We start from the raw sequence: 14,741 nt of genomic DNA on the forward strand, positions 1-14,741 counted from the left end.
CCCTTCTAGCCATGAGATTAGAGCAGTAGCTCAGAATCACTGTCCATATGACATGGCACTCTTTGCTTTACAACCTTAATGAGTTTTATTTAATGAGTTTTCATCCATACATCCTTCTGGCATTCCAAAGCATTTCCTGGCAAACATAGACCTGCGAAATGTTGATGTTAATGTTGTGACATTGTGCAAAATGATAAAGAATCTAAAATGTGAAGATCATATGAGCGGATTCAACCGGTGGGCATTGAGGACTTTGACTCAATGTGCTGAAGTCAGCTTGACCTAAATCCTGCTCCTGTTTCATCTCTCTTCTTTCTAAACACTAACTACATTGAGCTTGACCATTAGGCCATTAAGATTTCACTCACATTGGATCTGCAGTTGCATTTACTTTTTGCAGCCCCAGAGCTCCAGTCAAGCTTATAGTACAGATTCTATCATCAATGTGTCTATGTACGGATGGTAGTGTAGGATGACTGTGATTGGCTGAGTGCGTAGCCACGCCTACTGGCAGGTCTGAAAGGATTGCTCCTAGCCAGACCAGGTCATTCTGGACTGGTCGACCTACAGGTGATATGTCCAGTCTTTTAGTTAATAAAAGCCTTGGTTTGGATCAACAAGCCTTTGGTTCTTTCGGCACGCTCTACACCCAACTATATCAGATGTGCCGCGAGTCTGAACAGTTTGCCAAGAGAATTAGGACTGAGGCAGCAGATCAGGTCCCCTTGCTCCCAAACTGGCTTGATAGCCTTTCTATATCTCACCATTCAACTCCAATTAATTGTAACTGATGGCCATAGATTTTTGTGCAAATACTGAAGTAATTCCAATAATCAAAATTATTTATAAAAATAATAAATTGACAGGTATTTCACAATTTATGAAAATTATGCATTAAGAATGAGGGGAGATTTGATAGAAGTTTACAAGACCAAAACCATCACATTCAGCCAAATTTTGAAAATTGAAAATGCTAGGTGAAATGCACATTGGGTATTTTGTTCCTATGTGTTCCGTGCAAGAGTCTCATGCCATTCACTGTTGCAAAAAAACAGATTCATAAATAACAGGTGCATATCACAATCAACCTTTCAGCCAAGGGCTCATAAAAATGTGCAAGCAAAATTCTAATTGTTAAGGTTTCTCCACCTTTGTGCTGCATGTTTGTAAACATGACGTGAATTAAATGCCTTTCCATATAACAATTACAGTACAGAAACAGGCTATATCGGCCTTTCTAGTCCGCACCAACTCCACTAGTTCTACCTACCTGCTCCCTGCCCATAATCCTCCAACCCCCTCACGTCCATGTACTCATCCAACCTCCTCTTAAATGACAAAATTGACCCTGCTGTAACCAGCTCTTCCGGAAGGTCATTCCACTCAGCCACCACTCTCTGAGTGAAGAAGCTTCCTCTGATGTAACTTATAAAGTTTTGCCCCCTAACCCTTAACTTTTGACCCCTTGTTTTAATCTCTCCTACCCTCAAGGGGAAGAGCCTATTAACATCGACTCTATCTTTTCACCCCCATAATTTTATATACCTCTATCAAATCTCCCCTCTACCTTCTACGCTCCAATGAATAAAGATCCAGTCTACTCAATCTTTCTCCGTATTCTAGATACTGCAATCCAGGCAACTTTTTAGTAAATCAAAATTATCTTGGCTATAAAAACATGTTGGGATATCATTGAGATGCTTTTTTTTTGCTGTGTTATCTTTTAAATTGGAACAATTTAACTGAAATAGTGTGCCACAGTTAGCGTAACCGTTAGTGCAACGCTATTACAGGGTCAGTGATACGGGTTTGAATCCGGGGCTGTCCGTAAGGAGTTTGTATCTTCTCCACGTGTCTGTATGGGTTTCCTCTGGGTGCTCTGGCTTCCTCCCACCCTCCAAAACATACAGGGTTGTAGGTTAATTGGGGTATTTGAGTGACACGGGCTTGTGGGCCAGTAAGGCCTGTTACCATATTGTATGTCTGTTAAATTAAATTAATATAAAAGAGCAGCACAGTTAGTGTAGTGGTTAGTGCAACGCTATTGCAGTACCAGTGACCGGGGTTTGAATCCAGCACTGTCTGTAAGGAGTTTGTATGTTCTCCCTGTGTTTGCATGGGCTCCAGTTTCCTCGCACCCTTTAAAATATATGGAGGTTGTAGGTTAATTGATATTTGACAGGCATGGGCTCCTGGGCCGGAAGGGCCTGTTATCCTGCTGTACATCTAAATTCAAATATATTTTTGAAGATAAAAGATTAAATAGAAAACAGGCTTTCGAGATCAGACATAAATGGTAAACAAGGGTGGGCTTCAAATAAAATATATATGACAAGTAAATCACCTGCTGAGTAATAGCCATTTAACTGCAGTGGCAACTTCTGCAAATAGCTTTGCAGGAAAATGATTTTCTGTGAACCATTTTGTACTCAGAAATAGAAGTCAATTTTGACCTACCTTTCGAGCATTAATCTGTCACTGCCTTTGGATGCAAATTACAGAAACTGCCTGGACTTCCTCTTTTATTAAAAACAATTCAAAGTAAAATCAGACTTTGTATAATGAGTATCCAACCCATTTGATGCTTCAGGGATAAGTTGAAAATTGCCTCTATCGTTTGCTGATAAATGTTGATCTATTTACAAAAGTCTATGCTGTCATTTTCTTGCTTGAATGAAGCAGCTTTTACATGAGCCTTTACGAATGGTTTAGTAACTGTTTAGCATGAAATTGCCAATTCCACTTCAAAATGTGACTAAATATTGCCATTACCCTATGTACAATTGGTAATGCCACCACTTAAAGCTTATATTCTTGTTTGGTAGTGGTAGTAGTTTATTTATATAGCGCATTTAACACCATGCATGTTGATCCAAAGCAATGAACATACAATTAGGAATAAATTAGTTACTATCTAAATGATGACTGGCAGCCAAAATACACCAGCGCAGCCATCTTTTTACATAGACTATCCAACTTAGAACATTAATTATTTAAACCCTAAGCCGTTCCTCCAAATCGCAGCAATGAACAAACTTCCCAATTTCAAATGAACAACAGTGCTACAAACACCAGGCTTCAAGAGCAAGTGGTGAACACAAATAAGCCCAGTCACAATTCTGTTTGGATGTTAAAAAGTTCAGCCACGGCAGGTCTTGGATGTTACTGTGTGGCAACTTCAAAGGGGAAACTACCAACGAAGTAACAGTTTCTCAAGGCGGCAGAGCAATGGTCCACCTCAAAGCACCCCCCCCCCCACCCCACCCCAACCTCAGACAACCTGAAACCATGAGGCCTCAAGCTTCAGGTTAACATCAACCACAACCAACATATCCCTTGATATTTCTCAGCACTGCTCCACCACTCTGGTTATATTGGGACACCACCTCTGCCACATTGCACCATCTCCACCACGACTATCGAAGCAGGCACTACTGGAAGGATGAGGCCACGTCGCCATGCTACCACCTGCCCCCAGCTCAGACTCTTTGGTTTGGTGTGAATCTATGTTCTGAATAAATTGTTGGCAAAATATAGGCAGAGATATAATGCAAAGAAAATCAACCTTGACAATAGTTTAAACCAGCCATTCTCAACCTTTTTTCATCGATGACCCAGAGACTCTGCTCAAATTTTACGGGCCCCCTTCTCTGTTAAGCAGTCAAGTTTTGTTCTTTTCCTTATCTCTCTCCTATCGACCTCATTAAAAAAAAACTTGGAAAATATTTGTGAGGTGACAAGAAAACAAGGCTTTTACCAAAATGTTCTGTGGCCCCTGGGGGAAGGGGGAAGGGCCCCTATAGAGATGACTGGCTTGAAGATCTTCAGAAATAAAAGCAAATTAAAATAAACTAAAAATGGCTAACATCTCAGTTTTTTTTAAAATCCAGATTGCTAAATGTTCTTAATGGATTAAACTTTCCTGATCAAGTGTTTTATCATAAAAATAAGTCAGTGGTTATTTATGCCCCATCTAGTATTTTAAACGAAGCAATTATTATTATTGTTTATTAATTATGTTGTGAAGAACAGAAACTTCCTATGTTACCTAATATTTAATTAACTTCCTTGAAAAGTTTATTAATCTGTTTGCTCTTAATTTATTGACATTTTTCAACATTTATTCACTATCTCTCATTGCCTTTGAGCTGAGTGACTCTCAAAACTATTGAGTTTACCATAATGCGAGGGTCTGAAGTCACATATAGGCAGGGTAAGGTAAAAATGGTAGATTTCCTCTCTCTGAAGTCAAATCTGATCAAAGTCATAGATCAGTTATTGCTTTAAATTCCATCTGATAATTTGAATTTCAATTCCTCATCTGTCATGGTGAGAATTGAAATTAGATTGTTCATCCAGGTTTGTGCATTACCAGTCTAATAACAACCACACATTCAAAGGTTCCTTTCATTGCCATATAATAATATGAAAATATGTAATGAACACAATACTGTATATTGCATCTTTTGCCTGCTGTAAAGGCAAACAAAGGGTTGCTTTGATGCATTGCCCATTAAGAGAGTCACTCAGAAACACTGAGTGTTAGTGGATTCCTCTACTGCACTCCCACAGTTTCACAGACCCCCCTATTCCATCCATTGTCAACCTGAGCTCCAGATCCAAATTTCCAATACAATCAAGAAACTCTGAGGTCCTTTGAGACCCCATCACAGCCATGTCCAATGGTGTGTTATTCAATTAATTTACAAATATTCAAACAAGGCTAGCTCTCAGAAATAAAATTAGGATGCTACTCCCATTGTCTGAATCTGATGTCTGAAGCAATACCCAGATCTGAGAGATTTATTGTATGCTTTTATTAGAATGGGTGTTAGCCTGCATTTAATTTTTTTTGCCAAATTTAAAACATCAATTAATGTTGCATATTTTTTTAAATTTAATCCTCAAAGAATATTGAATTTTGATTGTAATTGTTCCACAATGCATATTGTATGCGAATGACTAACATTCCATCTAATTTTGTTTGGCAGACAGCAAATTAGTTTACACATGCCGCTGTCATTGAAAGCGATTGTTTGTATAATTTAGGCCTGACGGAATCTTTCCACTTCAACTGACAGCTTTCAAACTTCTACAGAATTCCTAGTGAATACTTATTCGAAATAAAGACAAAGTCTGTGATATTACATTACGTTACATATAATGCAGCAGCGTACAAAAGAAAACTGGAAAGTATCCAAGTTGGTTCATGGGTCAAGAAATCCGGTGGCACAGTACATGAGTGACAGGAGATAATCAAGGATTAATACAATACATAATTCAATAATGATGTGACAATCCAGCACTTAGGGTTGCTCCATGATTAACAGTTAGCGTAGAGGTTATAGAGCAACACCGTTACAGTGCCAGCGACCAGGGCTTGAACCTAGCATTGTCTGCAAGGAGTTTGTACATTCTTCCTATGTCTGCGTGGATTTCCTCCAGGGCCTGCTACTGTGCGTATCTCTAAAGGAAAAGCTGCTTTTAACACATCTTTGCAAATGGCTGTTGTAGACCTATTTCCATACCTGATGCATCCAATTTTGTTTTATACAGTAACTTCAGCAACCACTTTTAAAGAGGCTGCTTGAGGTTGCCATTGGAGAAGGGTGCAGTCACATCAAACCTCAGAATTCTATTTGCCGAGTCCTCAATTTAGTGTATTGTTTTTCTCATTATATAGGCTGCTAAACTTCCCATGTCCATTATCATCGTTGGAGTTGGGCAAGCAGAATTTGATGGTGAGTGAAATTCATTTATTTTTATTGAGAAGTAGCCTCCAAAACTTAAATGAGGAAGCTGAATCAGAAATTTACAATTTATTAAATTTGACATCAAAGCACCTGTTAAGCCACTTGTTAATTAAGAGGCCTGTTTCCGCTCCATAAATGGTTATATGGTTATATAATATGAATGAAAACTCTGGAACCTTGGAAGAAAATCTTCATAATTAATTACATAAGGCCTGAGTCCATTGAGAATTTATTTTCTTTTCTTAATTAAATGAGTTATTTTATTTAGCAGTTAAAGTGTGTGTGTATTATATATTTATATCCAAAGGCGCTACTGCCCTTGGCGATGAAATGGTGCAGCTGAGATAGGTAAACTGGTTGACCGTTTTGAGTTTTGTGTGCCCGATGGAGATGTTGGGGGGCTGGTAGTCATGGTGGGGAGCTGGCTGATGGAGGACATCAGTTTTCTTCAGGCTGACTTCCAGGCCAAACATTTTGGCAGTTTCCGCAAAACAGGACGTCAAGCGCTGAAGAGCTGGCTCTGAATGGGCCTTTGGAAGACTACACAAAAGAGTCTGGAAAAACAACCAACTGAAAAACCTCAACAAAGATAAGCGTATACAGAGCCGTTGTCATACCCACACTCCTGTTCGGCTCTGAATCATGGGTCCTCCTCCGGCATCACCTACGGCTCCTAAAACGCTTCCACCAGCGTTGTCTCCGCTCCATCCTCAACATTCATTGGAGCAACTTCATCCCTAACATCAAAGTACTCGAGATGGCAGAGGCTGACAGCATCGAATCCACGCTGTTGAAGATCCAACTGCGCTGGGTAGGTCACATCTCCAGAATGGAGGACCATCGCCTTCCCAAGATCGTGTTATATGGCGAGCTCTCCACTGGCCATCGTGTCAGAGGTGCACCAAAGAAGAGGTACAGGGACTGCCTAAAGAAATCTCTTGGTGCCTGCCACATTGACCACCGCCAGTGGGCTGATATCGCCTCAAACCGTGCATCTTGGCGCCTCACAGTTCGGCGGGCGGCAACCTCCTTTGAAGAAGACCGTGAGCCCACCTCACTGACAAAAGACAAAGGAGGAAAAACCCAACACCCAACCCCAACCAACAAATTGTCCCCTGCAACCGCTGCAACCGTGTCTGCCTGTCCCGCATCGGACCTGTCAGCCACAAACGAGCCTGCAGCTGACGTGGACATTTACCCCTCCATAAATCTTCGTCCGCGAAGCCAAGCCAAAGAAGAAGAAGATATATATAAAAAACACACACATATACAATATGTGCACTCCATAAATATAATATCTTAATAGAAAATTTATATGCAGTACTTCTAATCTAATCTTTATAACGTAGTAATTAATCATATCAGTTTTATCTAACTAGTCCATCAGCCTGTTTTAAATCTTAAATGTAATGATCTATCTGGAACCAGTAAATGTTTTACTCAATTATATGGGTCAGAATATTTCTTTTATTTTAAACCCCAACTGTCCAGAGTTGATTAATCTCCATATATTAAAGTGGGAATATTGAACCTTGGAGCAGGAATGGGCAATTTAACACATCAATCCAGTTTCAGAATTCTCTAAGAACACAATAGATCTGTCACCTCAACTCATGCGCCATTAATAGAGATGGCATCTATTATAATTTGTGTAGATGGCCCAGATTTCTACTGCCTGAAAGTCTATTTCCTATATTCTTTCCATTCAATTAGGAAGCAATATTGTAGTTCATTCGATGTCTATGATTCTGGAGGCCAATAATAGACATGGATTTAAGATTCCATAACTTCTCAGAATAGCGTTGGTAATGTGTAGAGGAGGGTGGCCAGCGATCGGGACCAGTGTTCAAATCCCGTGCTGACTATTAAGGAGTTTGTACATTCTCCCCGTGTCTGTGTGGGTTTTCTCTGGAGACTCCAGCTTCCTCCCACCGCTCAAAACATACCAGAGATGTAGTCTCATTGGATATAAATTGGGTGGCACAGACTTGTGGGCTAAAATGGCCTGATACTATGCTGTATGTCTAAATTTAAAATATCACAAGATTTTCAAGATTTAATGCAATGCTCTTGGTGCAGTGGCAGGGAAGTAATGTTATTTGCGAAATACAGCTGCATGGAATTCCACTTCAATCTCAAATGAAATCCAGGTGCTCGCTCTTCCTGTGGTAATATAAAAGGTAACAAGGTTTTAGTACTTTATTTTAGCAATCAATTGAAGCCTTAAAGCGGAACTGAAATTGTGATCAGAATTGTGAAGACTTACAGATAAACAAGTGGGTAAGGCCAGATAACAGAAGATGCCAATGTCCATTGAAGCATTGGTAATTTCTTTCAGTATCGATTCCAGACAAAATCTTTGCTGCAAGTCAATGTGATTTTTATTCCAATTAATTTTTTTACCCTCTCAGTTTTAAATGCAACATGAAAGTTTTATTTTTATTCATCTTCAATAATGAGTAAAACTTTAGTTTGGAACTTAAGATCATCATAAACTCAAATAATATGGTTTTAAAGGTTGATATTGACCTGCAAAAAATGCCTCATTTCCATATTCTCAATGGTTGACATAAGCCTAGTCTAGACATGAATCTTATTCCAGGTAAAGAGAGGAGTTAATTCCTCCTCTAATGGAAAACTCCAAACCCAGTTGCTAGTAGGTTTATTTCACATCATAAATTATTTTTGCCCACTTATTGGTACTTTTCTCTATAACTGACACCAATAATCTCCTTGCTGCACTTCCTATCCAACGCTACTCCATGGCATGCCAAGAACATCAAGACCCATTGAAGGTCATGGTTGGATCAGGGAGCTAATCAAGGAGATCAAATGATATGCTATTGTAGTTATTACACCATGGTCCCGTGACTATACACTAACAAATTGGGTTACATCTTAAAATAAATAAATTTTTGGTGAATTAAATTTATTAGATGTTCCAGCTGCATTTTTTTTATAAGATGCTTATGTTTTAAGCATCTTTTATGTGCAGTTATGATGCATATTTTATATTATATATTAATATGTCTTTAAAGGAGGTAGATTGTGGGGGGTTATTGTGTAGGTCACAAACAGACAGTAAAACTTCACAAAAGACATCTGATTTAAAATGCAAGAGTTTTGCTGAGAGACATCATGTCCACAGTGACTTTACAGAAACTTTGAAGACTGCCTATGGAGACTTCACAAGTAGATGTTAATTGGACTGATGCTGTGGAGTAAATGGACTATTGTTTTTAAAGCAGCAGTTGGTCAGACAGAAACTGATTCCGGTGTCGACAATCCGGCTGGTGGCAGTTTGCTGTTCTAAGAGGGGTCTTGTGGTTTTGCAAGCAGAGAGGGAGAAAAGACCAAAAAGGCTTTCTCAAAGAGAGAGAGAAATAGAGAACTGACTTCTGCAGTGGCTTTTGGAAACTTGTGCAAAACCCCATTTTGAAGACGGGTTGTGAGTTTTGAGTTCAGCCTGTTGAAAAACCCTTGTAGTCCTTACAAGAGGAAATGACTGTGTAGAGTGTTTTCTCCTGGAATAAAGGAAACAAGAGGAACTCTGTGGTGACCTGGAAGAAGGTATCATTTGGAAACCCATGATGGGGCAAGTTTCTTCGGTAAGGCACTGAAGTATTGATCGTGGGAAATCAGTTGTGTGTGTCCAACAAGCAACAAATCTCTCTCTGAAACCAACTAGAACCTTCCTGAGTGCTAACCAATTACCTTTAAGCACAAGAGCCTGGTGAAAATTCATAAATGTTAAATTTTGTGCACAGTTTAAGAATTGCCTGATACCGGTGAACTTGGAGGAGTGAGAAGTGAGACTGGACTGTGATCTTTCCTGAACATATTTCCTATACACGTTACATACATGTGCACTTAGAATTAGAAGGGCGTTAAGTTAAGTTAAAGTTTGATCCTGATTTATGTTTAAAGAAAACTAAAAGTTACTTTTGTTTAAGTAACCATTTGTCTTGGTGAATTTCTATTGCTGCTGTGTTTTGGGGTCCTCTAGTAACAGCAGTAACATAATTATCTGTTCTGACCTCTGTAATTGATTGATGAAATGTTTACCAGCACTAGGCACAAAGTGATTTCAACAAATTTAGTCGAACCAATCTCCTCAGAATTTCTTGCTGACAGGTGGACTATTATGGACTAAAGGTGAATCATGTATAGCAGCTATCTTTTTTTTTGTTGCAATTTGTGTTTACTCCAAAATTTGTTATTTTTTGTCAATAGCTATGGTGGAATTGGATGGAGATGACATCAGAGTATCTTCTCGAGGGAAACTTGCAGAAAGAGATATCGTACAGGTAAGTGTTTGGATGAGGAATCATCATGGTGTATGTGAGTCAAGCACACTCATTGAAGCTTACAAAGTTCCTCTAGGACTCGCCAGGGTGAATGCACGGAGGCTGCTTCCCCTGTTTGAACAGTATGGAACAAGGATGCCAGAGTAAGTGGGAGGCATTTTAAGTCTGCAGTAAGGAGAAAGCAGCAAATCTTTGGAATTCTCTACTCATTCATTCAAAAGGGAGATTGTTTTCTGAATATTAAAGGAATCAAGAGATATGGGGACACTGCAGGGAAATAGAGCTGGGACAGAAAATCTGTCAAAATCTGGATGAATGACAGTGCAGACTGAAAGTACCAGGTGGCCACTCCCAATTCTTAAATGAAATGAGGGCTATGTTCCTCAATATTCCAGTTAAAAACTTCCCGACAAACACCAGAGTCAAATACGGGAAATTATGTTAAAAATTGTGGTCCCAAAATTTGCACACCTTTGTAAGTTATATAGAGGTTGGAATTTGCTAAACTTGTTTGCTGTGTTCTAAAGATGTCGTGTTCCCAAATAAATAAAAATTGTATTTTTCCCTGTCAGAGAGAAAAAAACATGCCATGAGTGTTGGTCAATTGGGTTTATTTGGGCAGCTTGGGCTCATGGGCTGAAAGGATCTGTTACCATGGCTTTAAAACATTTTAAATTTAAGAGCATACGCCTGACTATCAGGGACCACAATATTCAATAGAAGCAACAGGTTAACCAACTCCCTTATCAATTAGATTTGAAGATTGAGAAATGAAAAGCCAGAGGACTGACAATGAGAAAGCGCAATATCTGATCAGGCACGGAAAGAGAAATAAAGAGAGGCATTTCTTGGTGCATCTCTTCACACCTTGACTTACTGACTAGTTTGTATATTAACACTGTTACATGACATAGTATATCTGGTTGAATGTATCCGGATTTGCTATTTTTAAATTTAAATTAGACATACATCACAGTAACAGGCCCTTCTAGCCCCCAAGCCTGTGCCGCCCAAATATACCAATCGACCTACAACCCCTGTGTGTTTTGATGAGTGAGAGGAAACTGGAGCATCCAGAGAAAACCCATGCAGATATGGAGATATGTGCAAACTCCTTATAGATAGCACCAGATTTGAACCCGAGTCTCTGGCGTTGTAATAGCGTTGCGTTAACCATACCTTTATTAAGGAGTTTTCTTAATTGGGAGAGATAAAATGAACAAGACATCAAAAAAGATTTATATAACATTTAAATGGAATACAAGTGTATCAAAGGAAACAACCACAGTCAAAAACAAAGCAGAGATTTACAGCAAAGAGGCCCATTTTGTCAATCATATAAAAGAAAGCAATTGGAAAACTTAGTAATGGATATCAGGCAACATGAAACAGAATCTGTGAAGGAATTTAAATGGAGGGGCATGTTTGCAGTGCCCTTAAACGTGGGAAGACAGACAACTGTGCATGAAATCTCACATTCTGCATAGTTTAGAAAATTTTTGGATAGGCCTTGCCTCTTCTCATTCCTTTTACATGCCCCTGGGAATGAATAGAGATTAGCAGTTGCTTGGTTACTGAACGGTTTCCAACCACATTAATGTGCACCGTGGTCCATCCAATAATCATCTAAAAGGCGTAGAACATGAGAGCATGACCAGTTTCTGCTCCCCCTAATGTTATATAACTTTAAGGACCCCGCAGGATTATATTATGAGACTCTATGGTAATGTGTGGCCCCTTTCAGCTTCACTCCCTTTGATGGTAACTTGGGCAGAGCAGATAGCCTTCTAGCTGAGGAGCCATTCACACTTCATGTCCCCAAAATCAATATAAGCAGATAGAACAGCAGATGGATTTGGCAATGAGTGGTGACAGGCTACCTGGCAAATGTGAAACTTACCCCGAGGTAATTTTGAAACAATATCATGGGAAAATAATGACCCAAGCCAAATAATCTATTGAGTCCCCCCCCCCCAACAAAAAAAGAGATATATACTATTGCTTTAGGATAAAGTGACAATGTTGGCAATATTGAAACTTATAATGAAGAAGGATGATGTAGGGAGCATTTAATGATTCAAAGTCTTAGATTTGTGTGATTTTACATAATTGACATAGTTTTGTTCATTTCACTATTGCCTGCACAACCTAAAAAGAATTGTTTGCTTATGTTAGGGTAAGTTGGATTAAAGTAATATTGCCTCTCAAAAAGACTGTGTAATGAAATAATTTTTCCTTTCAGTTTGTACCATTTCGGGATTACATTGACCGCACAGGAAATCATGTGCTTAGTATGGCACGGTTGGCTAAGGACGTTCTAGCTGAGATACCAGACCAATTTATTTCCTACATGAAAACTCGAAGCATCAAGCCAAACCCCGCACCGCCACCATATACACCTACTGGCCTTGGGGTTCATACACAGATCTGACAGACCGCCGTAATTCCAGCATTCTTAGACTTGCCAAGAGTGGCTTGTGATGTTTAATATGTTGACTACACTTCTGCTGTAGTCAGATGCCACGAAAACAGAACCTCTTGAGATGTTTCCTGTACTCAATTGTGCAATTTGGTCTACAAATGCAGTAGATGTTGAATGACTGAGGTTAAACAAAAGAAAGGGACTCTTTCTATATTCTTTGAAGAAGAGAGAGTAACAAGGAAAGTTACAAGGCACCCTTGAATTGGTTGCAAAGACTTGTGCTGGATTTTCAGAAATGAAGGATTATAAGCCTGCTCAAGGAGTGAAGCTAATGGATGTGGTATAGTGAGTAAAATGCAGAACCAATTGAAGATTTGTAAGTGGTTTACTTACTGAATATTTTAATGATGTAGGTACTGTTTGAAAATTGTCTGTTTTGTCTTTTGAAGTTTATGAATTGATTCTTTCTACAATCTAACTGGTTTATATACTGCTGAAGCTCTTTTAGCCAATTTGGAAAATCAATGGAAATTTGTCATGCTTCCTTGTTTGCCACATCGACTGTTGCTTTTGTTTTGCAGATCGTGTGATTTGTTTGGAAGGTCTTTTTGACTAATTCAGTTCAATTTCAAAGCCGTTATGTAGCTAAATGTTAATTCTATGATCTGAGCTGAGCCAATTCAGAAAATATGGTAGATGCAAAACCGAAGATGATAATTATAAAGAACAATCATTTGGAAGCAGTCTTTTCCACACCACAAAGGGCAGAACTTTCAACTTCCCTGGTGAGGGCAAGGGATGTAAAACTTGTGATATGGCCAACTATTGAATTTCTGTTGGGTTTAATAGAAGTAAAATTGGGGCTTGTTTAAACTGAGAACTGTCCATTTTTTGCACCCCTTGCCAATGTTCACAGTTTTGCCCAAAATATTTAACTTCCCATTTTGTTCCTAATCGATTACGGTCAATTTAGGATTTTTTTTCTAAATTAATTACTTTACTTTAATTATGTGTCATAAACCAAGTACATTAATTCCTACTCCATCATTCCTCATACATTACATTAAAATAATAGAATTCTATAATAAAAGTCAATCCACTATCTATTATTTCAATCTATTGGATTACAAATAAACATTTTTTTTATTTCAAGTTTAGACATGCAGCACACAACGTATTCACTAACTTGAAAGTACAATCCCTTCACAAGTAACATGGCAGCATAATTACACTAATAACTGATATTGGATCAATAGACATTTAAAATTATATTTCATAACATTTTCCTGAATTCTGCTTGGTTGGCTTAAGATGTTCCTCAGGGCAGGCATGTATGTACACCATCTACTTTACACATCGATATATTTGACACTTTCTACTATTTTCCATGAAATACATTTCCACAGTCACATGAGCAACAATGCTGGCTATATAATGTGGTTATCATCTTTGAGTCAATTCATCATGTGACTTTTTGTAGTGATGTGAATTTTAATCATTTCAGCCCTTGTGCTCTTCATGTCCAACCTTTATCACAGAATTGCTGTGAAGTGTCCAAAAGCTATTTTCTCTTGATTTCCTAGAAGAGATTCTTCATTAACAATGTATGTCATGTCTGATTGCTAATCATTTGAATCATTTCTCAGCCTTTAGCAATGCACAAAGAATAATATCAAAACTTTTGATGAAAATTTACTTTCAATGCAAAATACTGCTCATATGAAGCCTGTTGCATTTTTTTAAAAACACTAAATAGAAACATCCAAAAAGATGCTATTCTATTCTAGAGAACATCTTTCACTAAGTCTCCCGGGAAGATAGGGGCCTACAGGATTAATGTATTTGAACAATCTCTTCACTGCCTTGATATAGCGAGAGTCAATATAATTCACATAATTGATCGGGTTCTTTCAGTCATTAGACCTAGATATTTATGGTAAAGTCAGCACTATTTCTTATCTCTAATTCCCTTTGAACTGAGTTACTTGTGAGGCCATAGAAAGGCGCAGTTAAAAGTTACCTTCATGACTGTGGAACCAAAGTCACAAGCAGGACAGAGTAATCGCCCCCTTGGTACTTGACCCTATGACCTCAATAAATCCTACACTTGCACCCTTGCACACCATCAGTCAGGGCCTCAAACAGTCCTTCTAAGTGAAGCAACACTTCATATGAATCTGGTAGGCTCAACCATTACATTCAGTGCCCTCATTGTTGTTGGTGTGGAAATAGTACTGTGTGGAATTAAAATGGTTGTCC

The 14,741-nt window shown here is 38.6% G+C and overlaps 1 protein-coding gene across 8 annotated transcripts in view; it reads left to right on the forward strand.

Moving 5' to 3' along the window:
- The window catches only part of LOC138765084 (copine-8-like), a 437,705-nt gene extending 423,288 nt beyond the window's left edge, over positions 1 to 14,417 (forward strand). For 5 of the 8 annotated variants that reach the window (XM_069941777.1, XM_069941779.1, XM_069941780.1 and 2 more), the window contains 3 exons: positions 5,684 to 5,741; positions 9,987 to 10,060; positions 12,303 to 14,417. In XM_069941777.1, the coding sequence (XP_069797878.1) occupies positions 5,684 to 5,741; positions 9,987 to 10,060; positions 12,303 to 12,491 (321 nt within the window). In that variant the 3' untranslated portion in view covers positions 12,492 to 14,417. The remainder of the gene's footprint in view (positions 1 to 5,683; positions 5,742 to 9,986; positions 10,061 to 12,302) is intronic. The other 3 variants (XM_069941782.1, XM_069941783.1, XM_069941784.1) reach the window with 1 other exon arrangement.
- The last annotated feature ends 324 nt before the right edge of the window (positions 14,418 to 14,741 follow it).

Source organism: Narcine bancroftii, chromosome 5 (genome assembly GCF_036971445.1).
Source record: "Narcine bancroftii isolate sNarBan1 chromosome 5, sNarBan1.hap1, whole genome shotgun sequence".
In the NCBI taxonomy this organism is placed as follows: domain Eukaryota; kingdom Metazoa; phylum Chordata; class Chondrichthyes; order Torpediniformes; family Narcinidae; genus Narcine; species Narcine bancroftii.